The sequence below is a fragment of the Heterocephalus glaber genome, unplaced genomic scaffold (genome assembly GCF_053883595.1).
Source record: "Heterocephalus glaber isolate CG9 unplaced genomic scaffold, H.glaber_assembly_v1.0 deba00001531, whole genome shotgun sequence".
NCBI lineage: Eukaryota > Metazoa > Chordata > Mammalia > Rodentia > Bathyergidae > Heterocephalus > Heterocephalus glaber.
In genome coordinates, this window is record NW_028258329.1 from 20,874,848 (window position 1) to 20,901,168 (window position 26,321).

A 26,321-nucleotide genomic window follows, 5' to 3' on the forward strand; every position below is an offset into this window, starting at 1 on the left:
TGAAAGTGAAGAAAGAAAAAGGGCAAGGACAGGACCAGAAGATAGTGAAGAACCAAACATGGCCTTTGGCTATGATCATCAGGAAGTCACTAGGAGCCTTGGTGAAAGTGGGGCCTTTAGTAGGATAAGAGTAAACACGAGTTCAGTGACTAGGGTAGAGGCAAAATCTATTCTAAGGACCTTGGCTGCAGAAGAAAAATATTTCCTCCTACAGACACAGGGTAAGGGGTCAGGTGTACATAGGCTTTCTTTCTTTTAGTCATTAAGGTAAAGAGAATGGCAAACGTTGCAGGCTAAAGAGATGGAACCAATGGAAAGGACAAGTTTGATGTGTGAGGAGAGGTGTCAGTGACATCACTGGAGGATGGGGTAAAGATTTCAGCCTTCAGAAAGAATAGGAACATTTCTTTTTGAGTTCAGAGAAAAGTGTAAGTTTAAACCTATCTTGAACAGGACACAAGGGCTTTAGATAGGTGAGATTTGGCCAGGGGCTCTAGCTACTGTGTTCTGAAATCCACTGCTGCATTTGCACTGAGACACACTTGCCATGGGCTTCCCAAAGCCAAGGATGTCAGCATAGCAGGGTTACAATTCCCAGGGAACCCACTCTTGGGAGCTGCAGGACTGCTGTGATGCTTGACTTTGAGTCAAGCCTTCTCTGGTGCTCTGGATGAACCTTCCTTAGACTGCACAGCAATCTAGAGTGCTTTCACCCAGTCTTCTCTCCCTCTCCTTCACTGGGGGTCAGACTGCATTGTGTGTTTGCTCTCCCTGATTTTTCTGCTCCCTTTTTATTGTATCTGTTTTTCTTAGAATCTTTGTACATTTAGTCTGCTTCATAGGAGACCGAGACTCATGGCCACTGATATGCACAAGTGGATAAAACCAAAAAGGTTGAGTCAGGGAAATTTGGATCCCTTAATGACAGGTATTGACTCAAGAGCCCATGAGGGATTTGAGTGTGACAAGCTAAATGGGTAGCAGGGGATCCTGGTCACTTTCTTGGAGAGGTTTGCAACTTACTGTGATTGTACATCAAACAAAAGGTGGATGGATTCTCAGAAGGTCTAGACAGTCATGATCACATCAAGATGGTGTGATACAGAGATGGGGTGGTGGGGCAGTGGGGAGATGCTGAAGGGGATCTCAATTATGTGAGTAGGAAGTAAGGTCAGCTACTCTTAATATGGAAAGTCATGGAGTAGGATCTTGCAAAGGGAAGTTTTGGAAGAGCTACTGTGGGGAAATAAAGAGAAAGCTGGTAACATGTAATGAAGAAAGGGTAGTGGGAAAGAGGAAGAAGCAGCAGGGGTGGGAAGACAATGCAGGGTCTCCTAGGCCTTGGGATGGTCTTGGACTTTGTATTGTCAAGGGAAGCAAGCGGAGGGTTTTGAGCTGGGGCACTACATAATCTGATTTACATCCAAGACCATTCTGGATGCTGCTGCATGTAAGAATGGAAGCAAAACACCAGCTAGAGGCTCTCTTCTGCTGTCACCCAGAAAAGAGAAGACATGGCTCGGACGAGGGTGGGAGTAGTACAGATGCTGGTAGATAAGTGGTTTTACCTCTGATGTCTTCTTTCTCCCAGTAAAATATGAAATCAAGGCATCAACTGAGAGGGAGGTATCTATTTTTTTCTGTATCATGGATTATGGCCCACTGTCATCCACTGCTGATCAGAAGGTAGCATTCACCAGGAAAGCCAACAGTCTGGAAATTAGGAATATGTACTTTTCTATTTTACCACCCAATTGACATGTAACGTTCAAAGTGCCATCTACAGGCACTGGTCAAATATTTCAATTAGGCCAATTTAACAGGGACACTGGATCTATGTGGATAAAAAAAGGTGAAGACATTACAATGTTATAAAAATTTAAGTTGAAAACTCTATTTAAGAAGAGGCTTAAATATTTCATTGTATTCTATTTTGAGCATTGTCTATAAAAGTAGTCTTTGACAGCAGTTTAAAAAACCACCATTTTACTATGTGTTTTCTTTGATAAAAGGCCAGTACTCAGCTCATCCTCCTAATGAAAGTAACCACATCATATCTATTTGAACCCATCAATTGCTACAATTCTTGTTTTGATGTGGCAGTAGTTACACTATGCCCTACCAGGTGGCCTCTGGATTTTCAGTTCTGTCAAATTTACTCTTGTGTGTGTGTGCATATGCACTTGTGAAAAGACAGTCCATATAACAAAACTATTATTTTACAAATATTTGCCTTTTTAAACAAAAGGTGTGCCATATATTTTTATTAAATCATAGAAAACATTTGTATACAAATTTTTCCACTTTGAGGAAACTGGAATAGTAAACATCTGGGTAACAAAACAGTTGAAAGGTATATCTTGCTTTAAGCAGAAACAAGTTTTAAGTGGTCACATTTATTAAAATTAAAAAAGAAGCTGAAATTATCAGTAACAGGTTCTTGGCTTTTTCCACCTCTAGGCCAAATGAGTACTTCTTATAACCCTCAATTTTCTTTAAGGATTTTTTTTTATTAGTTAAATAGTTTAAAAGACAGTTAACTTGGACTCTGAATACAAAACCAATTACTTTTTAACTTCTTCAGGGTTTTAGGATACTGTAAATGCTAAATTTCAGGAGATGGTCTCATTCCACAGTGCTGATTAAGCTTCCTTTCTATAACAGCAAACATGTATAACAGTGTGGAGTACATTTTAGAATAAGTTAAATATTAAGACATACGGTACTGACGACAATGTCCTACTTTTCTTTCTACCAAATAAATTTCAAAGTTCATCCTAATCTTACATATTTATAAAAAGGCAAAGACAGAGGGATCCAGTGATAATGAACATACACAACGACCATCAGAACCATGTTCTGTAAATGTTTTGAAGGAATATATATAATGATCCTGCCAGAATCATGCTTGCATTCATTCCAGAGGGGTTCAAAATGAACAGACTGAAGTTTACCAACTGAAAATGGGCAGTGGTTTTGAAGTACAAGTCATCAATTGTTCTGCTTCTGAGCAGAGATCCAGAGGTGCCACTGTGACATGTCCACACTCATATATGAAATACTTACACAACACAAACACAAGATAAATAGTATCAAAATCAGTTTAAATTAAATTGAAGACCACTACTTTTAAGTGCATATTTTTCCCTTAGCTTCTAAATGCATACTATAGATCAAGAAATAATAAGGAACACATCAGAGGCCAACCTTGCTTCCTCTGGGAACTCCATGGAATAACATGTGAAACCTCTGGACGAGGGAGGGAAGGATGGTCTCAGAAAGCCATGTTCCTAAACTCAAGTCTGGACTTAAGACTAAAAAAAAGGAACTGAAAGTGGAATCTTTGGGATTGAGATCTTGCCCACAGTGACATTTTTTTTCCCAGGATACTTCCCCAAATACCCTTAATACTGCAGGCTTAATTTGAAGCTGCCCCCAACTCCTGATCTGCAGACCTGAAGCTCTACCAGGGAATGTGTAAACAAATCTGGAGGAAACTGCACTTCTGCAAGTTTTCCTTATGTCAGTGAAAAATCTCTTGGGTTAAGAAAAATTAGTAATAAGAGGAAGGGCTACCCCAAAGTCAACTTCCCATGAGGCCTGTCTTTTGCATATCCTGCTGTAGAAAACTAGACCAATCAGATACTTTTTGCCTGGCTTACCCCAAATGGTATTAGACAGTCAGAAGCATTTCTTTGGACTACCTTATTCCTGAATTATGACAAACATTTGTCACAGCTTTTGGTCTTGCCATTTTGTTAATGGAGGTGATTTGGAGATGAGGCCAGGCTCTTGTGCAGATTGGGATTCTGGCTGTGTCTGTTTCGACTTCGAACAGATGAAAACATGGTGTTGCAGCCCGGCACTTTGCATTTGTGGAGCTGGCGAAGGTGCACGGTTTTGTAATGGGCCCTAAAGGTCCCTTTGTTACTGTATGTCTTTTGGCAGAGGTGACAGGTTATGGGCAACCCAGAAGGCAGGCTGGCAAGACTCTGGTCAGCCTTCTCCATCAGGACACAGATAGGGTACTCATCTTCCCCAGGGACAAGGCCTTGTCCTTCACAGTTTCCATCACTGTCCTCCATAAGCACAACACCTTCCTCACTTGCACCATCAGAGTCCCAGGAAGAATGGCTGCTGCTCTCCGACTTCATGCTCGAGGTAGTGCTCAAATCCAGGATGGTACCCTCACTAAGGGGGCCAGAGTTGTAGTTCTCTAGGCTAGCACCGTGGACTTGGGCTATAGGGTAAACCAGACTGCCCATTCGACTGGTTCCCTTGAAGATGACAGATGTCTGGGATGCTTGCTGTGTGAAAGCTACATCCTGATAGGCCTCCTTAGCCACATCTTTCAGAAGGTAGGCTGTATGGAAATGGTCTTCACTGCTCTCCAATTCTTCTTGGTTCAACACTTTTTGGTGGAGGTTTAGGTTTGAACTATGTCTACAAGAGTGAAAAGATGGTTAGCAATGAGTTGGGCTGTTGTTTCACAAAGTTATCATTCTAAGGAGAGCATGGGTACCAAGAAAGGCTTGTGGCATGGATGAAGTGATGGTAACATCCTGTGGGTGTACTGTGCATTTAGTGGACACTGGCCCACTGTCATTCAGTGCTTGTCAGAGGCTGGCATTCACTGGAAACCCTGCAGTCTGGAAAATTCAATTTTCACCATCTGACTGACATAACTTCCTATAAAACTCATCTCTTGTGAACAGCTAATACTTCAATTAGCCCAATTTAACTGGGACACTGGAACCAGGAAATCCTAGGATAATATCAGTCACAAATTACAATGAAGTAAGCAAAGGACTTTATTTTGATGAAACCAAGGAATATCTTCTCGAGCTGCACTAATATGGTTACTGAGTACCTGAAATGTGGCTAGTGTCATATATTGAAATGGCAATGTTCTGGATATACTGGATCAAATAAGCTGTTATTAAAACTTACTTTACCTGTTTCTTTTTACCTTTTTAATGTGGCTATTAGAATATTAAAACTTTCCCATGTGCCTGACATCTTTCTATTGGTTAGCTCTAGTGTACAGCACCTGTACACAATTCAAATCAGACGTTTATGGGGGTAGGTGAAAATTTGATTAGAAATGTGTGCAAGCGTGTGTGTGCGCATGCGGGCATGTGTGTGCATGTATAGTTTAGTTCATATTTTCAGTGTTTCACCATATACCAGACAGAAGTTTTGCAAATGCAGCAGTGTGAGCACACCACTGATCTTCTACCCAATGATTACTCCTAGAGGGCAGATAATGAACATCCATTAAGACACGTCTTTTGCTTATATGTTACATTTGTTTATGACTTGTAAATCAATGTTGTTCTTGCTCAGGGATCTCCTAACTTCTGACAAGCAAAACCAACCCTTACTACCAAGAGGTAAAGTCTTGAAGGTGACAAAAGAATGATCCCTGAAAAAATGCTTCCTCCAATACAGATCAGAATGTAGGCCAGGGGCACACTGGGAAAAACACCTAATTGAAATAACTAAGAATATAATTTTCTCTTCAAAATCTCTAAAGACATGTGTGTATATGGGAAGCTTAATCGCATTTCATAAAATGTATAAAATGTAACAGTACAACTTCTTTTATCCATTATGCTTTTGGGGGGTATAATCAGAATTATGCTCCTAGGTCACCCACTGTGTAAACAGCTCTTCTCAACAGCAACTCTGCCCTGTGATTATGTCAGTGTTCCAGGTGGAAGAGGCTGGGATGTCGGCAAAAAACCAGACACTAGATTGACATAGAGAGTCTAAAAAGTCAGACAGACACATTTACTGGAACCTTGTACGGAAAGGCACCTTCTGCAACAAAGCCAACCTCTATGCCTTATTGCCCAACTACTGAATAGTCCATTAACACTAACAGCTAACCTGTAGCTCCTCTTCCCCCTTCTCAAGCCTTACAGGGTCAGATGCTATTGAAATCAGTTTCCATGTTTCCTTTGATGAGTAACTATGATAACTGCAAATACACCCTAGATCATGAACCAGGCATTCTACTTCCAGGACTTCGCAAATCCTTTGCCTACTACTCTTATCTACCCTTCAATCTCTAACTCCCCCTCCAGCTCTTCTCCTGGTTTTATTTTAGTTGAGGCCAGTGGTTCTCAAAAGTGTAGTCTGAGCAATCCTAGTGGTCCCTGAGGCGCTTTCAGGGGGTTCCTGAAGGCAACAGTTCATAAGTAATCAAGACATTATTTGCCTTTGCTGCTCTCATTCGCTTTTATGAGTGTACACTGCAGTTTTCCAGAGGCTACATAATTACAACAGACTGAATGCAGAAGCAAATATGAGAATCTAGTTGTTGTTTACTAAACCAGATATTAAGGAGATTTGAAAATATGTAAAACAAGGCCACTCACCTCACTAAATTTTTGTTTTGGAGAAGTATATTTTTTCATAAAATGTTATACTAATATGGTATGTTTACTGTTATTTTAAAGGGATATAATACATTTTTCAGTTTTAATATCTAAATACCAAGTATTGAAAGCAATAACACAAAGAGAGAAAAGTTCTAAAGAATTTAGCTAAACATCTGTATCTGTAAAAGGGTTGTGAAACCAAAACTTCTGTGAGTTGCTGGTTCAGATATACCCTTTTTTCCCCGGAAGCCTTCCTAACTTCTCAAGGGGTCTAGTTAGGTGCCCTCCTTGGCACCCACAGCAGCCTAAATTTCCCCTATTGTCATAGCTACACTCGATTTTTACTTCTCTGGGCAGGGACTGTGTCCCTCTAGCACCTACTGCAAAATATTCTTAACAAGCATTTCTTAGCTAAAAAAGCACCCAAGGTGCTATCCCAATCCCTCCTTGATGGGTGCAGGTAACAGCTCCTGGCAGTACCAGTGTCTTAAAGAGGGAAGGTGAATTTTCCTTACAGCAACGTGGCTCTTACTTCTGAATCAGAGAAACGGTGCTGGGCTTGGGCCCACCCACAAAGCCCTATTTAAAATGGTGTCATTTGAATCATAGATTCTAGATAAGATTACAGAATTAGTAGTGTTAAATTAAGAATACAAGATGTTTTCCTATTGTGTTGGGGGGCTTATATCTACAAATAGACTAGAATGTAAAAAATATTAAATAAATGAAAAGTTAAATATCAAATGAAAAAGTATGTTGCATAGAATGTGTTCTAATTTAGTAGATACTGTAGGCTACAACAGTCTCATAAATGTCAAGGATAATCTGATATGACTACCACTTCGTAACAACGGCCTATTCATGAACAAACACTCTTGGAGGATGAAGGAGAAGGACTGGTTCACTAATTAGGGTACCCTAGTGGTTTGGTTTAACATCCTAGCAACAGAAACAGGAATTTTAACTAATATCTCCCGTGCTCTATCCTCTTTGCTAAAGACAATGAGTGTGTTCTTATGAGCCTATCCAGGAATGTGTGTGGGAGTCTGTACATTTTCACCCCGTTAACAAATTAGGCATTACAATTTCGACTAAGTCAGGAGTATTGAACTGCTTCAAGTCAAACTTGTTTAAGCAAATGTAGCAGTTTAACATTCTGTGAGCCACTTAGTATTTATCACATTGCATTTCATCAGACAGCTAATCCTTTCCTGAAATGTCCTAGGTCATTTTTTGGTATGCTTATTCTTTCTCAGGCTGGGGAGAGGGGTGATCTGAGGAGTGGTTAGAGACCCAAGTCCATGACAGAAAGCATAAACAAGATAGCAGTGCTGGTGCTATGTCCTTGGAATAGGCTTCATAGGTGGGCATTTTATATTTTTTAATATTTTTAAATTTTTTATTTTGGTACCGGGGATCGAACTCGGGTTCTTGCGTTTGCGCAGCAGGTGGCGAAACCACTGAGCTAAATCCTGGCCCTAAGTGGGCATTTTATAAACAGTTTGCCTCTGTGCTTGTCATGAAAACCAGCATCTTTCATCAACACACACAGCTCCTGAAACAACCTGCCAATTACCTTTATTTTCTGATATCTTAATATTTAAAAAAATTTTTAATCAAGCAGATATTCTCCATTTCAAATGTAGATGGCTCACTAGAAATCAGAGAAAATGTTTCATTTGAGGGGCTTCATATTATGAAATGGAAATCAGATGAGTTTTGGTAAACTACAGTGATAATTTAAAAAGCTCCCTCCTCTGTCCTTTTCATATATTAATCTTTTGCCCAAGCTTTTAATATGAAAACTAGTTCATGACTCCTTATCCCACATCCTTGGGGCTAGATGTGTTCTAGGCTTAGAAATTCTGACCTCAGAAAGGCAGAACAACGCATATAGTGAAATAGAATGTTAATGTCCCTATAATAAATAAATATATAATTCATTAAAATTTCTGTACCAAATAAAAATTAAAAATCCACATACGAAGACAGAGTAGAAAATGATTACACATACTCTCTCATCATTTTAGGTTAGCTTTTGTAGCCAAAGATTTTTGGAATTGAAAGTTAATAAATTTAGAAATGTGAAAACTTACAGAGAACAGTGATTCTCCAACTATGGTCCCCAGAAGAACAACACTGGTGTGACCTGGGAACTCGTGAGAAATGTGATTGTTCAGGCCTCACCCTCTCTGAAGGAGAAATTCTAGGATGCGGCCCAAAAGTCTGTGTTTTAAAAACCCTAGATGATTCTTTGTGAAAGTTTAAGAGTCACTGCTTTAGGAAAAATGACTGCCAGCAGATGCCTTACCTGTCTCTGCTCCTGCGGGATGGGAAAGTGGCACCGCAGCCCTCCACCGTGCACGTGTGCGTGTCTTTGGCATGCATATTCTTGTGGTGCATTTTTACACCGCAAGCGTTTTTGAAAGTCTTCTTGCAGATGTCACACTGAAAGCGAGTTTCTTCCTTCTGCCTTGCTAATGCATGCTGACTCACATGCTGTAGTTCTTTAGAATCTTTGAGACAAGGAAAGGTTATTTCCCTGTTGGATAAAGCACCAAAAAGTCCTCCGGTCAGCAGGTGCTGCTGCAGCTCCATGTAGTCAGGAAAAGGAACACGGGGCTCCATTCCAGGTGTGAAGTGGTGTTCATGGCTGTCCTCATCAACCTCCCTTGCCACCATGGTCAACGCTAGCTTCTGGTCAGTCTCTCTCTCTGAATTGTGTGTGGTGTGCTCAGGGGTTCGGCTGATGGCTCCATGGGACTCAATCACTGATTCGAAGTGGCAGGGCCTTTCTCCTTGGGGGAGAGGCTTTCCTAAGCTTCCTGACAGAGTGTGCTGCTCCTCGGGTATTCTGTCTGACACAGGACTACAGGCTTCTGGCTCATCTTCACTGACCACCTGCAGGGGCATGTCTTCATCTGAGCTGAGGTTGTGCCTCTTCTCATTAGCAATCTCCACAGCTTCCTTCTCGATTTTGATAGGCATGCTGGACTTGCGGGATTTCTTCTTGGGAAGAACATCAAATGACGTTTCATTGGAAACCAGCTGTTCTGGGATCGAAGAGGACAACAAAGGGAGAGAAGGCAGTATCCCAGGTGTGTTTGCAAGCTCAGCAGGAGTGGCTGGACTGCGGTAGAAAGGAAGGACCGGCTGGACTGTCTTTAGGTTAGGGAAAAGCACACCGTTTTGCCCAATGCTCGAGAAGGCTGGTTGGCCTTGGGAATCCTCCCCTGAACCAGTGTAGCTGGGGAGAGGTCTATAGTCTGGAGACATCACTGTGAATCCTGGGCGCTTGTAGCTCTCAGAGCTTGCCAGGTTCAGGCTGTTCCTGAGATCTTTGTCTCGGTTATTTCTGTTCATTGGCATGTGGAGCCGAGGGTTGGGGTTGGCGCTGTGGCGGTTCCGGCTCCTCAGAGAGCTGAACACCATGTTACAACCTTCGATAGTGCACTTATGCTTTATCTTCAGGTGGACAGCATTGTAGTGGATCTTGAGGGTGCCTTTGTCATAGAAGGTCTTCTCACACGCAGTGCAGAACACCCGGCCCTTCTTCGTGCTAAGGCTATTCCTTTCAGGTTTCACTTTGGCTTCAGGGGATAACTGTGTCCTTTCAAGCTTAGCAACAATGCTATATGAGCTGGAGTCACTTAAATGGGCACTGTCTTCTTTTTGAGTTATACCATCTGGACAGTTTAAACACTGCTCTTTTTCAATCTGAAATGGTGTGGAGCTGGAAGTCAAGAAGCTGCTGTCGGAGAATGGCCCATGGATTTCCTGTTTGGGGTCATGGCTTTGGTCCTGACCCTGCTCCAGCATATACTGTTCAGACAGTGACCCTATCAGTGCAGGAGGCAAAGGGTTGAAGAACTGGAAAGGCAGCATGAAAGTCATGTTGTTTATGAGGTTCTCAAAGGGGTGAATAACGCTAGGGCTTCCTTTGTCCACGGGGGTGGGGAGGCTAGCGCTCCTGTGGCCACAGCTTTCAATAAAAGCCCTAATATCTACATTTGCTGTGGAAGGGGGAATGACGACGGCCTGCTCTTCTTTCTCCTGAATTGCCATGAGCTCCACTATGGACTTGGTCTCTCCAAAACGAAGGAACTGCTGCAAGGTGGCCACTTCTTCCTCACTGGTCATGATGTTCCAATGATCCAACACCTTCCCTGATGCATCCTAAACCCAAATCAGAATTTAAAAGTATGATCAATTTACTGAACTTTAGTCTACTTCCTCCAAGAAAGTAGCAATCTGATCAGACTATAGAGAATATTGGCACAGATCAGGAAAAGATGCCCCCTTGCTGGCCAGAAACTCTGTGAAGAACATAAAGAGCACAAATGTAAGTAGTGGTCCTACAAATGGTCCAGAAGAGAGAAATAAAAGTATATTACTCAAACCCAAGTCACGGAAATTTGGTTATTATATTTTATCTTATTTCAAATCAACCGGTTGTCTTGCATTAGGCGTAATGATTTTCCCCACTAAAATTAAAATATGTATCATTTGAACAATAGCAACTTCTTTATCTAGAGACTATAGATGGAGCACTCAGGCCTAGATTTAGCTCAAGTATTCATTTGCTGCAAGTTTAATAATCTTCCCAAGCAACTACCATTAGAAAACAAATGAATCTGTATTGATCTACTGCCCATGTTCACAAAGCAGAGCTGTAATTACATTGGAGTGTTGGAGATCTTTCAAACTGTAGTAAGGCCTAACTTTTCCCAAAAACTACAATAAATATTTTATCACAGAACATGTATTTGATGGCCTACTGAGATTTTTCACAGTGCATGTAAGGGTTTTGAAGATGATGAGGAATGTAACATCATAAATTTTTCACGCACTAGAGATTCAAGGTAATTGATTCCATATTTTTAAACCTAACACTAGAAAGCAAGATTATTAGTATCATTAAATATTGATCTATGTCATAATGTAAGATTATAGTGCTACTCTACATAAATGGTTATTTTTAGACTGCTGGGGGTCCTGCACTAGAGGTGAGCAAATGTGTTTCCAGAGAAAAATTATAGGCTTTAGAATGAGGCAGAAGTGGGTTCAAATTCTGGTTCTGCCACATATTTGTGGAATGACTTTCAGCAAGATGTTAAAGCACTCTGAGCTTCTTGTTTTTCAATTAGGAAATGGGGATAATATACCTACCTTATAAGATCACTGGAAGAACATCTAGGTTAATAAATGTTTGTTACTAGTGTTTTTTTAATGATATGGTCTATGTAAGACTGAAGTTTATGTCATTCATCTCATACTTCATTGAATTTTTTAGGTGACATTTTGCTGGTGTAGTGGCAAGGAAAAAAAGTGGTATAGCTGTTTCAAAGGAATAATATAATTCACTTCAGGAAACATGTTATCTACTTGTAAAAACACCCGATGTCTTCTTTGAATATCAAACATGAAACTTTACACCTATGGCATGGTCTGGGAAGAAATTACAAAGAGAAAAGAAGGGATGAGGAGTTTGGAACACTGGAAAAAAGAACAGAAAATAGGAGGAAGCCAAAAGAGAACTGTAAGGAGGCAGAGGGAAAAAAAGAAGAGGGATAGGGGCAGGGGCTGGGACAGAGAATGAATAAGTACAAGAACACAAATATCACATGAGGTGGAGCCTAGGAAGGCAAATCAGCAGCAGGAAAGCAGAAGGCTTTAAACAATGGTAAAGAGTGGAACAAAACTATTTAGTTGTTTGCTGTTTGATTCTGGAATTCTGGATTTCTAACCCCCAAGTTCTAAGTAAAATCTGACCCAGACAACACCTTGCATCAGTGGGTTGTTTGGGGCTAATAAAAGAAGTGGAAGCAGCACCCAATGTGGGGCAAATGGTTTGCTGCCAAAGAGGTAGCTTAGTGAAACCCTCATTGGAGAATGTGTCAAACTCCCACAGCCTGACAGGTATTTTTGGGGAAAACATGGGGCTCCCCTAGGAACAGGAGCTGGGGCTTAAGTCATTAGAAAAATATTAAAGGGAAGGATGAGCATTAATGGTCATATTACTGGTAGGCAACTGGGTTAAACAGTTCCAAGGGCACTGATTTCAGAAGACACTAGGAGAACAGTACCTGCAGCACATATCCACGGATGTAATCCTGCAGGGTCCAGTCCAAGGCATGGAGAATCTGGAGCACTTCATCTTGCTTCAACACGCTGAAGAGCCGGTCCAGGAGGATTTTCAGGCGCACAGGGATGGCCTGGGTCCCATATAGCATGAGGCTGCTAATGTCAAACACCACATTGGACTGGACAATTTCCACCTGGCTTGTTGGATACATGGGGGGAATCCTCAGCTTACTTAGAGCTGAAAATCAAATTGAAGAAATATTATTTTGAAAGGTTTTAATTTTAGGAGAGTCACTGCACAGAAAGCAGACTAGAGTTGATTTTCAGTTATCTGTTTCCACAGAAAAAACATGAATAAACAAATGACTGATAACCTTAATAGCCATCAAGCTTCAAGTTACTCATAGGAAATTCTAAAATAAAATTGACTGACCTAAGACTGTTCTACCTTTTTTTGTGATATCCCTAAGGAATCATATTGTCACAAACAGGGAAGGTACAAGGAAAATGAGGAAATACAATAACAGATAATCAAGAGGATGAACAATTAGGAAGCAAAGATTCAAGCACTGAAGAACCTGGGCTTGGGAATCTAGGAGATCTGGGCTGGAGCCCTAATCAGTTGCTTTTTACTTATGCTGCCTGACAGATTAAGCAACCTAAATCCAAACTATCCAAGGCAATAGTCACCAGCCACTTGTGGCTATTTAAATTTATATTAAAACTAATTAAAATTAAATACATTTATAAATTCCACTCTTTGGTCACACTAGTTACATTTCAAGTACTTGGTAGCTACAAGTGGCCAGGGCAGAGTTGTCACATTTGGCAATGAATAAGGATACCCAGTTATAAATTTAAGGGATATACTTTCACTAAAAATGTATTGGGGCATGCTTAAACTATAAAACTAGAGGCTGCTTAGTAGCACAGAATATTTCTATCACTGTAAAATAAACAGCAGTGAAGCACCAGTTTCTACATCTTTTGAACAGGGTTAACAAGACATGGTATAGAGTTGTTAAAATTCAGAGATAACATATGAAGCTGTTAGTCTGTAATCCAGCAAATACAAGAAATTTACATGTTAGTGGTTATCCTTAGATATTAAACCATATTCAGTCCCCAAGTAACGGTAAATTATTAAGAGGGCATAAATGTCAGTTACCATGAGCCACCCATCCATGTCTGCACTGCTCACACTGACGGTGGTTTATTTTCCCAGGTTTGAAGCTTTGGCAACTACAGTTCAGAGTACAGCCAATAGCCTGCAAAAGAGGAGAATAAATAAATGACTGTGTGACAGTGTAAGTGCTGAGTGGAACATAAACTGCATTTAGGAAACAAAAGATATTCTTTCATTCAGCAGCATTCATTGAGCATTGAGTGTTCACTTTGTGCCAGACCCAAAGGTGTGTGCAGCACCTCGGAACGATGAGCAGCTGGGCCAGTACTTGGGAGACTGTGAACATATTACACAGATATTCTACATGTGAGAATGGGCAAAAACACGAGGACTCATAAGAAAAGATTATGGCTTGGAAGTTAATATTCTGCTCTGTTATATTATTAAGGACATAAAGTAACAGTCACATTTTCACCAGAACAGCAATTCTGAAAGGTTTTCAGAGGCCATGCAGTAAAAAGAGGAACAATCTGAACTAAGAGCAATCCATGTATGGAATTTGTTATTCCCATCCGCAAATGTGGTAGAGGCTGAAAATACTTGAGAACATTCAATGGCTGGCTATGCTTAGGCAGATTCTCTGACCCCACTCCTGGACTGTGATTGACTTTGAGAGACAGACACCTGGACAAGCCCCACACTGATGCCTCAGTTGCCTGTTATAGTCCTGTGTTTGGTGTGATTGGGTCGATTATACAAAAATAGAGCTGAAACAGAAAACAGAGATGTATGTGTTTAACAGAGTTCTAGCGTTAAGAGCAGAGCCTTATGAGTTTCTCAAAAGGAGATAGAGGCCTGAAGAATATAATCTATTATTAAAGACAGAAAGTCTCAAAGGAGCTCTATCAGTGAGATTCCTGGGAAGAGGCACTGGGTAGAATCTATATGATTCAAGAAAGGCTTGAAAATAGGCAGTGTGTGTTTGAAGGAAGGCTGAAAAGCCCTACAGCGATGGGCTTAAATCCCTAATCTAACATTTGAGGAACCATGTGGCTTTGTATGGATGACAAGTAAAGTAGAATTTGGCTAAGGACTTGGGAAACTCACTTTAAGAAGTATAAAACCAGTCAGTCTTCATTTAAAAACCAGTTGCTGGTAGGACTGCAAAATGGTACAGCCACTTTGGAAAATACTCTGGCAGCTGCTTAAAACATCAAACGTAGAGTTATTAAATGACCCAGAAATTCTACTTCTTTGTACATAGCCAAGAAAACTGAAAACAAGTCCACACAAAAATGTGTACATGAATGTTCACAGCAGGATTATTCACAACAGCCAAAAAGTTGAAACAATCTCAACATTCATTAATTGAAGAATGAATAAATAAAATGTGGTATATCCATACAATAGAATAAAAAAGAAATGAAGAACTGATAGTGCTACACCATGGGTAAAACTTGAAAACATTACACTAAGAGAAAAAAGCCAGGTACAAAAGGTCACAGATTGATTCCATTTGCATGAAATGTCAAGAGAAAAAAGCCAATCCATACAGGCAGAAAGTAAATTAGTGATTACCAGGTGACAGGCAGAGATGGGATGTGACTCCTAGTGGGTGACAGACGGAGAGATTGTGTATCTTCTTCTTTAAAAAAAGTTTTATTGAGATATTATTCACATATTATATAATCCATACACTTAAAGTTTACAATTTGTGATTTTTTTTTAGTATATTCACAGAGTTACACATCATTATAACAATTTAATTTTAAACATTTTCATCATCTCCAAAAAGAACCTTGTGTACGAGTTTATAACAGACATGTTTCCATTTCTCTTGGGTAAAGTCCTAGAAGTAGAACTGCTGGATAACATACAGGTACAACTCATTTTATTGCCTGTGGTTTACAGTACCTCATAGACACTGTGTTTTTTGCAAATTGAAAGTTTGTGGCAACTTTGTTGAGCAAGTCTACACATACCATTTTTCCAACAGCTCAGATGATTGTTAGTATATTTTAGCAGTAAAATGTTTTAATCAAGGTATATACATTGTTGATTTTAAACACTACGCTACTGTACATTTAATGGATTACAGTACAGTAAAAATATTTATGTGCACTGGGAAACCAAAAAAATCCACATGATTAGCTTTAGTTTGATATTTGCTTTATTGCAGTAGTCTAGAACCGAATTCACAGTATCTCCAAGGCTTTTTGTAAAGTCATACAATATAGTACAGAGAACGTGATGCAATCCCAACTCTGTCCTACTTTAATTAAATTAAGCATTTTTTGGTATCATCCCCAAAGGAGTGAAAACTGGTTCCTGGGGTGTGAAAAAATGCTATTCTTTTTATGTATAAAGCACAGATACTCATATGTACATAAACAGATATATATATATACACACATACACATATATAAAATTGTATATATATATGATAGTGTGATACTAAAATTTCATTGGGGAGGCACAATTAGGAAAAATTTCTAAAATATCCTCAGTTTTGGGAGGTAATGTAAAAGATTGAGAAATACTGTTCTAATGTCAGAATTTATTTTACTTTTTGGTTACAAAGTTTTACCTGCATATGCATATACAAATATATATTTATATGAACACATACATCTGTATATACATACTTTAAGCATTATTATATAGTTACCTTGAATGGAAGCTGAAGGATAAAAGTGAGTGATGGTTTATATTACACACCAACAAAGCAAAAACTTAAAAAGGCTATTAGGTTAGTTTGTAGCACACCTAATATGTTGTCCAGCATTTCAAACTTTGGCCACAACTCCATGAACATCAGTTTGCTGACGAACCAAACATTTGTATACTGTCAATAGCTACCACCACATTCAGTACTAAACCTGTAAAGTATTTCACAATCAAGATGCTATAAATATGTGACTGACTTAAAGAAAATTTTTTAAAAAGGGAGAAAAGTTCTTCTTTTGGCTTATATGCCTCAAGATGCCTTTCATTACTTAAAAATAAGATATTGGCACTATACAAGTAAACTCATTTCATTTATTCTGGAAATAAGACCTCTGTACCCACCAGTTGCCAATTATTCCCTTCTCAAGTGGTGATAACCAAAATTATCCCTAGACATTGTCAAAGACCCCTTGGATCTATATGCCCCCTAGTTGGGACCACAGACCTAATTTGACCATCCAGTTTTAGCAGCTTCAAGTTTGGAGAAAGAATTTTAAACAACTTTGTGTATAATTCCAAAGTATGAATGCTACTTTATAAGAAACATTCATGTGGTTCTACACAAACCTATTTGAATAAGGCTTATTAAAGGCTCATTAAACATCTATGGAAATAAATGTCAGGAATTATTTATGAACTAAAAAACCTAATTACAATGTCTAAGGAAAATTCCAATATCAAGGCCCTTGGATTTTTCCACCCATCTCTGAATTCCACAATGTTGTAAAATTACAGTGCCATTATCTAAATATAAATTAAAACTTTAAAAATGAAATCAAACCAAAAAACTTTAATTACAGGACAAAAAGTACTCATGTAAATCAAAATCGAAAACTCTTTAAAATTTACCTTTCCTTTGGAATCCTAATACTTGTTCTATTCTTTAGAAACATAAAGCAGATGTTTACAACACCCTGAACTCATCAAGACATGATTATTGCTTCTTATGCACTCATCTTAATCAGACTATTTCTGGAATTGTTATTAGTCACTTTGATGTGCTACAAATCAACATTCAAAATTATGGTTTGCTTTTTCTGTCACTCTCACTTGCTCATTCATTCATCCTCAAACGGATACACCTAGTATGTGATGAGTTTGGTTATTTGCTGTGTTGGGGTGGGATGTCATGATCCAGCTTTTTGGTATGCTGGCGGACCCATTTCATCTCCCAGATAACCCTGCTCTACCTTCAGCTTGGGGATATGCTTCCAGAAATGCTGAGTTGAATCCCTGTCAGTGGCTGGCCGAGGCACTTGGTAGAGTAGATGTCCAGACATCCTGTGCTGGACAGTACCGTATAGACCTCTGATGGGATTTGAATTATTGAGGAGCTCAAGAACAAAACCTGTTTACTTCAAAGCTATTTTCATCTCTGGAATATGCAGGTATGTTTATAGTACCAAAGACAAATCAAAGGGAATATTTTTGGGGGACTGGATGTAAGAGGGAAGGAGGAAAACAGAAGAACTTTAGGGTTCCCAGATTCACCGCTCTAGCCCTTTGAATCTGGCAGAGACAGAAAGTTGAATTTCATTGAGCCTGGGAACTCACAGACTCATTTCTCAGTTTTTACTGTCCAGTACACTAGCCACCTATGCTATGTAGATTTAAATTAATTATTTAGCAATTTAGCTGCTTGGTCATATCAACCACATTTCAAGCGCTCAGTAGATACATGTGGCTAGTGGCTACTGCACAGAACAGTGGAGATACAGAACATTTCCAACATCTCAGGAAGTTCTACTGGACAGTGCTAAGTTCAGGAGTGACACTAGCTACTGCTCCTTGACATGGTAATGTTCATGTTTAATAGGTGATTTCATTTAATCCTCATTACCTTGCTGTGAGGAGGGAATTATTCTTGGGAAACTTACATTTATAGAGAATTTATAACTTGTCCAAGGCCACAGTTGGTAAACTTTATTGAGCATTTTATAAATGCGTGAGACACTTTACTAAGCAGGGCACATATAGTATTTTATTTCTCATAATCACTAGGGAGGAAGGGCTTATTAGCTTAATTTTATAGATAAGGAAGCTGAGAAATTTAAGGCTATCAGGGTGGTATCAAATATAGTTAGCAGGGCTGAAATATTAATATTTGGTGCTAACTAGTTTTATTTAATCTCTACAATTTTCAGAATTAGGTGTTATCATATACTTCTGCACACAGAGACATTAAAGTTCTACATAGTAAAGAAACTTCATTCACTGAATATTTACTGGACAATTAAGAGTCAGGCATTGTTCTAGATTACAGAGTTTAAAGAGTAGAACAAGAAGGATAAGGTACTTGTCTTCAAAGATCTTATATTCTACAGAGATCAGAAAATGAACTAGTAAGCAATCATTTTTCAGAGTAAGGTAAGTGTTATGAACGAACTAAGGAGACAGCTGTGTTAATGATTTAACTAGGTAGCATGGAGAAGTAGGGATATGTGTGTCTTAGATAGGGTTATCATTGAGTACCTGTGAGGTGACACATGAAGTGAATCCCAAGGAATGGCAAGGAGCTGGCCATGTGAAGATCCAGAAAGGGAGGGACTGTGCTAGGAAGAAAGCATAGCAAGCACAAAAGCTCAGAGGGACAAAAGAGGCTGGGATGTTCAGGAAACAAAAACAGGGCAGTGGAGCTAGTATGGAGCTAGTGAAGTTAACAGCAGAAAATGAGGATCAGAGAGGCAACAGACAGATGTCGTTCTGCACGGGACTTTGTATAGGCCAAGGAGTTTGGAATTTGTTCTAACAGTAAGCTTTTCAAAAAAGGTGTGAAATATATATAATCTGCCTTTTCAAAAGATATCTTTGAAAAAAAAAAGATATCTTTGGGAAAAAAAAAAGATATCGTTGGTTGCAGAGCTAGGGAGCCTGAGCTCCTGCCCCTTCATCTTCTGATAGTAAAACCCAGCACTGGCCTCAACTTAAATCTTCCTAAGTCATATAACCTTCATCTCCATGCTTTGACATCTATCCCTATAAAACAGATTGGATACCTGCTTCTGCCAACTTCAGAAGCCTGCTAGCCACATAAATGAGAACATGTGGATGAAGAGTTGAAGGGAAAAATTAGCACAGTTAGACTGTTACTGCCACCATACCTACAAGCAGGTTCTCAGATCTTCTGAGCTCTGTGGTCTGACTCTGCATAGATGTAGCTACCAAAAAATATGTAACATAAAAGTCTCCCTAAAAATTGCTGCACAATAAATTATTTTTAAAAATAGATAATGAAACAAAACTCCAAACAAACACCTACCTACTAGCTCTATGTCTGATACTTGGAAAATTCTCCACTCGTATTACTTCAAAGAATAACTGAGTGACTGAATGAATCAGTGAGGGAGCTGCACCAGGCTTAATAGTTATAGTGCCCACTAGTACCCTTTCCCCTGGTCTGCCTTGGTAAAAGAACTTGAATTTCCTATGGAAACAAAGTCTTTGTAAATAGGGAGGGATGGAGGGGTTGAAGGGACGGCAGGGAAGGGGGGAAAATAAGAACCAAGAGAGATTATGTAAAGGTGCAAATTTCCAATGATGAATGTCATTATACTGTATACCTAAAATGTACCAATGATTAGAATGAATAATTGATAATGCGAAATAGGAAGAAAAGGTCCAAAGGGGTAGGGGAAGTGGGAGGGGCAGGGGAAAGGAAAGAAGGGAAAGGAAAAATTATGAGAAATGGAAAAACTGGAAACAAAGTCTTTGTAAATAGTGAAGGGTGGAGGGGGTGAAGGGGGAGGGCTGGGAATGGGGAAAAAATAAGAACCAAGATGCATCATGTAAAGGTATGAGTTCCCAATGAGAAATGTAAATGTGTTGTATACCTACAATGTACCAATAAAAGAATTTAAAAAAAAAAGAAGAAGAACTTGAATTTCCAAGTCTCCACTGGTGGCCAGGGACTAAATGGTATAGAATAGTAGTTGGCTGGAACATTACAGAAACCTCCTGATAAACGGGACATGACTGAACTGAGATTCCTATTTTCCTTTTCCCGTTCTTCCTTCTTGGAACAAGAACATGATGACTGCAGTCTAGAGATCATTTGTGTCCACTGGGCAACCCTGACATCATGCCCTAAACGTGGCTTAGAGGAAAGGATGGTGGCTATTATTTAGGAGCTTTTTACTAGCAGCCAAATGTAGTTCCTGGTTTACACATCGATCTTCGTACTGTGAAGAGGGCCATATAAAATCCACATGTAAAGTGGCTCACAAGCAGAGATTACTGAGGCCAAATGTAGAATATATATGGTCCTCTCTTAATTGTGAAATTTTAAGGCTGTGCCAGATTCTAAGCAGTAAGAATTAAGTTTTCAATTTGAAATCAGAGGGATCCAGTCTGCCAGACCACAAATCACTTTTTACAAGTCACCAAGCTTTAAAACAAATATGCTTCAGGTTTTTCCAAGTTATAATTTTAAATGTTGAATACAGACAATTGTTATTACTATTTTCGAGTCCTGGAAGACTGCTGTATCTATCAAAAACTGCCAATCAGGACACAGTGCAAGACATCTTTTCAAGCAGTTGAGCTAGCCTTAGCTGCAGGGAAAAGCTTGGTTTCTCTTTACCTGGAGTCAAACTGTCATTCTCTTTCCCTCTGTGGCTGCAGAGCTGGCCTTGCTGGTATAGGAAACGGGCAACACATGCTAAGATGGAGGTTTCTACCCACTGCTCTTTGTAGCTGCTCTGCCTCTTAGATACTACAGAGTGCCTCACACTTTTCTTATTAGAACCAGATTTTTTTGTTTTTGGCTTTCTACTTTCCCTCCTCTCACTTTTCACTAACTTATTTCACTCTTCTACTTTTAAGTTTTCTACTGTTTTTGTCACACATGCAAATTCACAGAAGTAAAAGTAGGATTCTGAAAATAGTTATCACCACTTGCCAGATGAAGACAACTGGAAAGAAAAGAGAAGAAAACTCACGAGGCCTTTTGTGTGAGGCAGCTTATCTGTGGCTGGCCGCGCTGGACCGAAGCCTACCTGGAGAAATATGCACCAACCAGATGTTCATCTCATCAACACATCATGTCATCATCTTTCATTAACAGTTTAACAAAATGATAACCGCTTATTTAAAAAGTTGACTTTTGTTTGTCCTAAAAGGTTTTACCATGTAGAATCTGGGAAGCTTAGGGGATACAAAGATCAGTAACTCTGGAGTTGCTACACTGGGGGAATACATGGCTTCACTGGGGGAAAAGTCATAGAACTAGGTTGGTCAAGAACAACCACTCAGAGAATATGATTTGTCAAAAATTAGCATGAGCCATTCACTAAGTTAAATATCTAAGAATTCAATGTGTGCAGGAAATATCGCAGGGTTAAACACAATGAAAGCCTCACTGTGCCCATGTATGTCAGTCCTAGGAGCCTAGGACACAGGGCACAGATTTCTGTGAAGGGCAGTGAGAGCTAACCTTGAAAGGTAACCCAGGTTGGGGTCTGGGCGGACAGATGACCAATCAAGAGTCTCTCTCTTTTGTGCTCATGGAACTATTAGGATTCTGAACAATGGGAAGATACTGTTTGCCATGATTATGATTGAAAGAGGGGATTTAGTGAGCCTCAGAAGCCAGACAGATAGCATTTGCAACATAAAAATGATAGTAAAGGAGACTGGACAGAATCTATTTTCTCACTGCAAGTAAGGGATGAAAGGAGAGGCCAGTCAAAGACGGCTAAGGGCATGAAAAAGGGCCTAGAAAAGAAAGCTCAGGTGGGAGGTAAAAGCCCTTTTAGGGATAGCTGCTGGGCTAAGTTTACCTGTGAGGAGAGTGTGCGTGACATACTAGTAGTGTTCTCTTGTTGCTTAGTTCAAAGAAGGTGATGGGGAAAACACTTGTTCTTTTGATGTCTAGAAATCAAAGTATAAATGCTGTGCCAAAACATTTAACATCTGAGCCTTTTTTCTTAAAATTATTAGTTCTAAAAACTGAAAATATAAAAAAGTAGAAAAACATGCAAATATTACCTTAGAACCCAAACTGAACATTTCTTTTTAAAAAATTAAAAAAAAATTATACTGAAATATAAATGATTGGGATATATTTTTCCTTTACAAACTACATTTGGAAGACCTCAGAGGTAAATCTTTAGAAACATTTGATTACATAAAACCAGAAAGACATTAACTGCATGTAAAGGAAACTTCTGGGGACAGCTAAATTAGCCCGTGGAGGTGAGGAAATGACAAAACAACTTTAGGATTTTAGCTAAGGTGGCCAGTTACATAAGCAATGCCACTTTGCTACTGGCGTTGATAGAAAATAAAGGTGAAATTGTGAACATTTCTCTCTGAGTAAAACCTTATGAACACTTATTTTAGGGATTTAATGAGAACTAGATTTTCAAAATTCAGTTTTTTAAAAAGACAAGCTCAAACTTAGTTAATTATGCTGTCCTGATCCCTGTCTTAAAATTCAGCATGGCGTATCATGAAATGTTAAAGTTGGCAGTATAAAAATTTTGCCTTCAGAATGAACAATGCAAGAAACAATCAGAGGGATATGGAACAAGGACAATGTTTCTGGAAGCTGGTATAGATATGGACGGCAGTTTTCATGTTTAGTGTATGGAAGGATCTCACAAATACTCGGTAAGAGGGAACAATCAAACTAACAGAACCATATGGAAAAAATGCTAAAAGCCTGAATTAAGAGATTACTTGAGGCAACCATTTTCCTCCACACAGGTCACATTTTACTTCCCACCTCCCTCTCTCTTCACATTAGCTGAGGGAAATTATTTTCCCTCAACATAGGGTCCTTCTGAGATTTGTCAGGCTACTTTATAATAATGTGTCCATGAGTGGACGAGAAGAGTGACAGTCTGTTTGCCCATAACTATGCAAAATTTGAGATGATCCCAAACTGGACCCTGGAGAAGCAGGACTGCTCTGTTTACACCCATTCTCTTTGGCTAAAATAGCTGTGTGTCTGTAGAGGGAAATGATGCCATGCTGCAATCTTGGAATTTCCAAAGTTAGGAAAAAAGGACTTCAAAGAATGACAAGATAAACAGAAATAGGGTTTCCAGGTAGAAATCAATTTACAAGGAAAAAATCCATTCCAGATGCTCCATCTGCATAGAACCCAATCTTTAACCTCTCTCAGTGATGTCATCAAAAATAAACAAATAAATAAAATAAAGGCTCTGCAGTAGAGTACTCTGAATAAGGTAATTTAAAAAAAAAGTATATTGGCTTCCTAAATCTTGATGTTAGCTACCAAAGAGAAGGGTGGCTCAGCACTGAAATTTCACCACAGGGAGGGTATTTCTAGTTCCTCTTCCTTTATTTTTAAAGGGCTGATTCTGACAAAAGTAACTCACTTGAAATGACATCTGCAGAGGAGAAAATTCGCCCTGGGGTGAAGCATGCTCTTCTGCAAGTAATTTACCTTCTGGAACCTTCAGGGCAACTCTTTTAATGACCACCGCCAAAATAACTTCTAAAGCCATATACAAAAGCTGAGAGACACCTCTGTTCCCCACTTCATACACTGCAGTTTAATTTTACTGACAAAGCAAACTTTTAAAATGTCCCCCTGCTTAAATTTATCCCTTGGCAATTGCAAATGCTAAGTGTGTGCTTAACAGACAATAATTAGTTCTATAAGGAAACCTATAGGGCTTTTCTCATCCATTGAGTTGGACAGTCTTTCTAAACTGATGATCCCGAGGCACAGAATATGTGCATGACCTGGGATCCAGGCCTACTGCTGCAAGGAGGAGATGTAGTAACAAATAAAACAGGTCTCTGAAAACCTGATGTTTTTAAGGCACCTACTCCATGTTGGTTAATATTTCAAGTGTGAATTATAACAGCAAACAGATCATCGTTTCACATCCTGGTAGATAGCAGCAGCTAAATAACAACTTCAAACTAATAATCATTTTTTCTCGGAAAGAAGGAGAAGCATGTCACTAAATCCTTTCTGGTCTGAAGGGACTGTGTTGTGTACAGACAATATTACAAATTAAACTACGCAGATGTCTGAACATAATTATGAGTTCCCAAAGTATGAACAGCATGTATGCTAACTAAAGATTTCACTACCTCTTCTCAGTGTTTAACTGTAATAGGACAAGTCTGACCAAGAGTTAAGCTGAAATAGTAATAGTTTCTGGGTGAAATTAAACTTTGAAAAGTTATTAGACAAGAAATTAAATTACTACTCATGTCTTATTATTTATAACTGTCTGAAAGTATGCAAAGAAGAATCAAGTTATTTATCAAAATTCCTCACAGCAAAAGGTACAGCTATCTCTTCACATCTATTTAAGCAAAAATCAAATCCAGAACAATTTGTAACATCTGAAGTAATATTCTTTTACACGATGTACAAAAATTTTATTTTGACATATACTTTTAAGGAGGTTTAAATATACATGAACGAATTTGGGAGGGAACAATTGCGAAGGTCATTTACCACGGAGCAAAAGTTTTAACACGGTACTGTACATCACTGAAGAAAAGTCCTAACATACATAAACACATTATTCGAAAACTCAAGAGTCTAAGGAATCCTCTTAAAAGATCTTATAAAATCTAACAGCAAGACAAAACACAAAGAATGAAAGGACACTAGAAAAAAAAAAGAAATCTGCCAAATGCTGTTTTTTAATCCACTTATATTGTCAAGCCAAAATCTTGTCGCTTGAGAAAAGGACTGAGAAGATAAAAAGAATGTATTTTTAAATAGTTTAAATAAATGTTGCTACATCTGCTCTGTGGTCCCATGAAGTCGCATATGTTTACACACACACACACACACACACACACACACACACACACACACGCGCGCCAGTCTGCAGGGATCCCAGGACACCCAGCCTCATTCAGGTCCCTTAAGTGTTAATAGCAACGGCGGGGCAGACACTAGGCATCTGACCGACTTGGAGGAGTCAGTTCGGTCTCCCTCACGACACACAGCTTCAAGCCCCACACACTGGCGGCTGCCGGCTGCCCTCCCTGGAACTGTCACCCAGCCCGTGCGCCCCGCCACCAAGTCACGCTGACCCGGATAGAACAGTCCCTCCCCACGCCCGGGAAAGCCTGGCCGCGGGCTCTGAGCGCAGGCCCAGCCCTCTGGGTCCTTGCCCGCAGTTTGTCACCCGGAGCCGAAGGGGCGCGAGGCCCCCACGCTTGGCCACGGGGGACGGCGACCTTCCCGACCCTGCTTCTGCCACCCCTCCCCGCCCGCCTCGTACCCGGCAAGGAGCTCGGCCGCGTGCCCCGGGTAGGGGACACCGCCACGCCGTCCCTAGTGCCATGGGTCATGGTCACGGTCACGGGGTGGAGCTGCGCCCACGCGTTCACGCGCCTCGCAGGGCCCGATCGCGGGCCGCTCGCCGAGGCCCCTTCTGAAACTTCAGTAACACAGGACAGTCGGTTCCGCGGACCGCTGCCCTCCCCACTCGCGTGTGTCCGTGGCGCCTCACGGGGGACCACGGTCCCCTTCCACTTGGCGCTCCAGAGAAGCCAGGCGGGGACCGCGGCCGCTTAGCTGTGTGAAGTGAAAAGTGAAAAGCAGAGGGGTCGGACGGGCGCCCGGGTCCGCGTCCCCGCCCGCTGGGCGTCCTCACCTCGGCCATCCTGCGGCTCCCGGCTCCCGGGTGCGGCGCGCGTCTCCGGCCCGGCCCGCGTGTGCCCCGCTGCGCCGCTGCGCGCTCGCCGTCGGCAGTGGGCGGCTCCGCCTCCGCCTGCGCCCGGGGGGACCCCGCCCCTGCTCCCCGCGCCCCGCGCCCCTGCTCCCAGGGTCTGGAGAGCCCGCCCGTCTTGCGCCCCGGGGAACCCCTCCCCTGCGCCCCCCTCGCCCGCCCTCTCCGCGGTCTGGGGTCGTCGCCTGCCCCTGCGGACCGACTGCGGGACCGGCGGAGTGGGCAGGCCGTGGCCCCGGGGACCGCGGAGGTATCTCCCCGCCGGGCTTGAAGGCACTTGTCAGCGAGACGAAGACGTGTCCGTGTCTGTCTCCCGGGAGCACA

At 40.6% G+C, this 26,321-nt stretch overlaps 1 protein-coding gene across 2 annotated transcripts; it reads right to left on the bottom strand.

Annotated features, from left to right (window-relative positions):
* Positions 1-2,228: 2,228 nt before the first annotated feature.
* Positions 2,229-26,079, bottom strand: Bnc1 (basonuclin zinc finger protein 1). Of its 2 annotated transcripts, none has more exons than XM_004852910.4 (5): positions 25,923-26,079; positions 13,639-13,738; positions 12,473-12,708; positions 8,698-10,562; positions 2,229-4,443 (listed from the first exon to the last, which is right to left on the bottom strand). In XM_004852910.4, the coding sequence occupies exons 1-5, from the start codon at positions 25,929-25,931 to the stop codon at positions 3,759-3,761; spliced, it is 2,895 nt and encodes a 964-aa protein (XP_004852967.3). In that variant the 5' UTR covers positions 25,932-26,079; the 3' UTR covers positions 2,229-3,758. The 2 variants fall into 2 exon arrangements, with proteins under 2 accessions (XP_004852967.3, XP_087044579.1); XM_087188453.1 differs by having other exon boundaries at positions 14,704-26,032.
* Between the last annotated feature and the right edge of the window lie 242 nt (positions 26,080-26,321).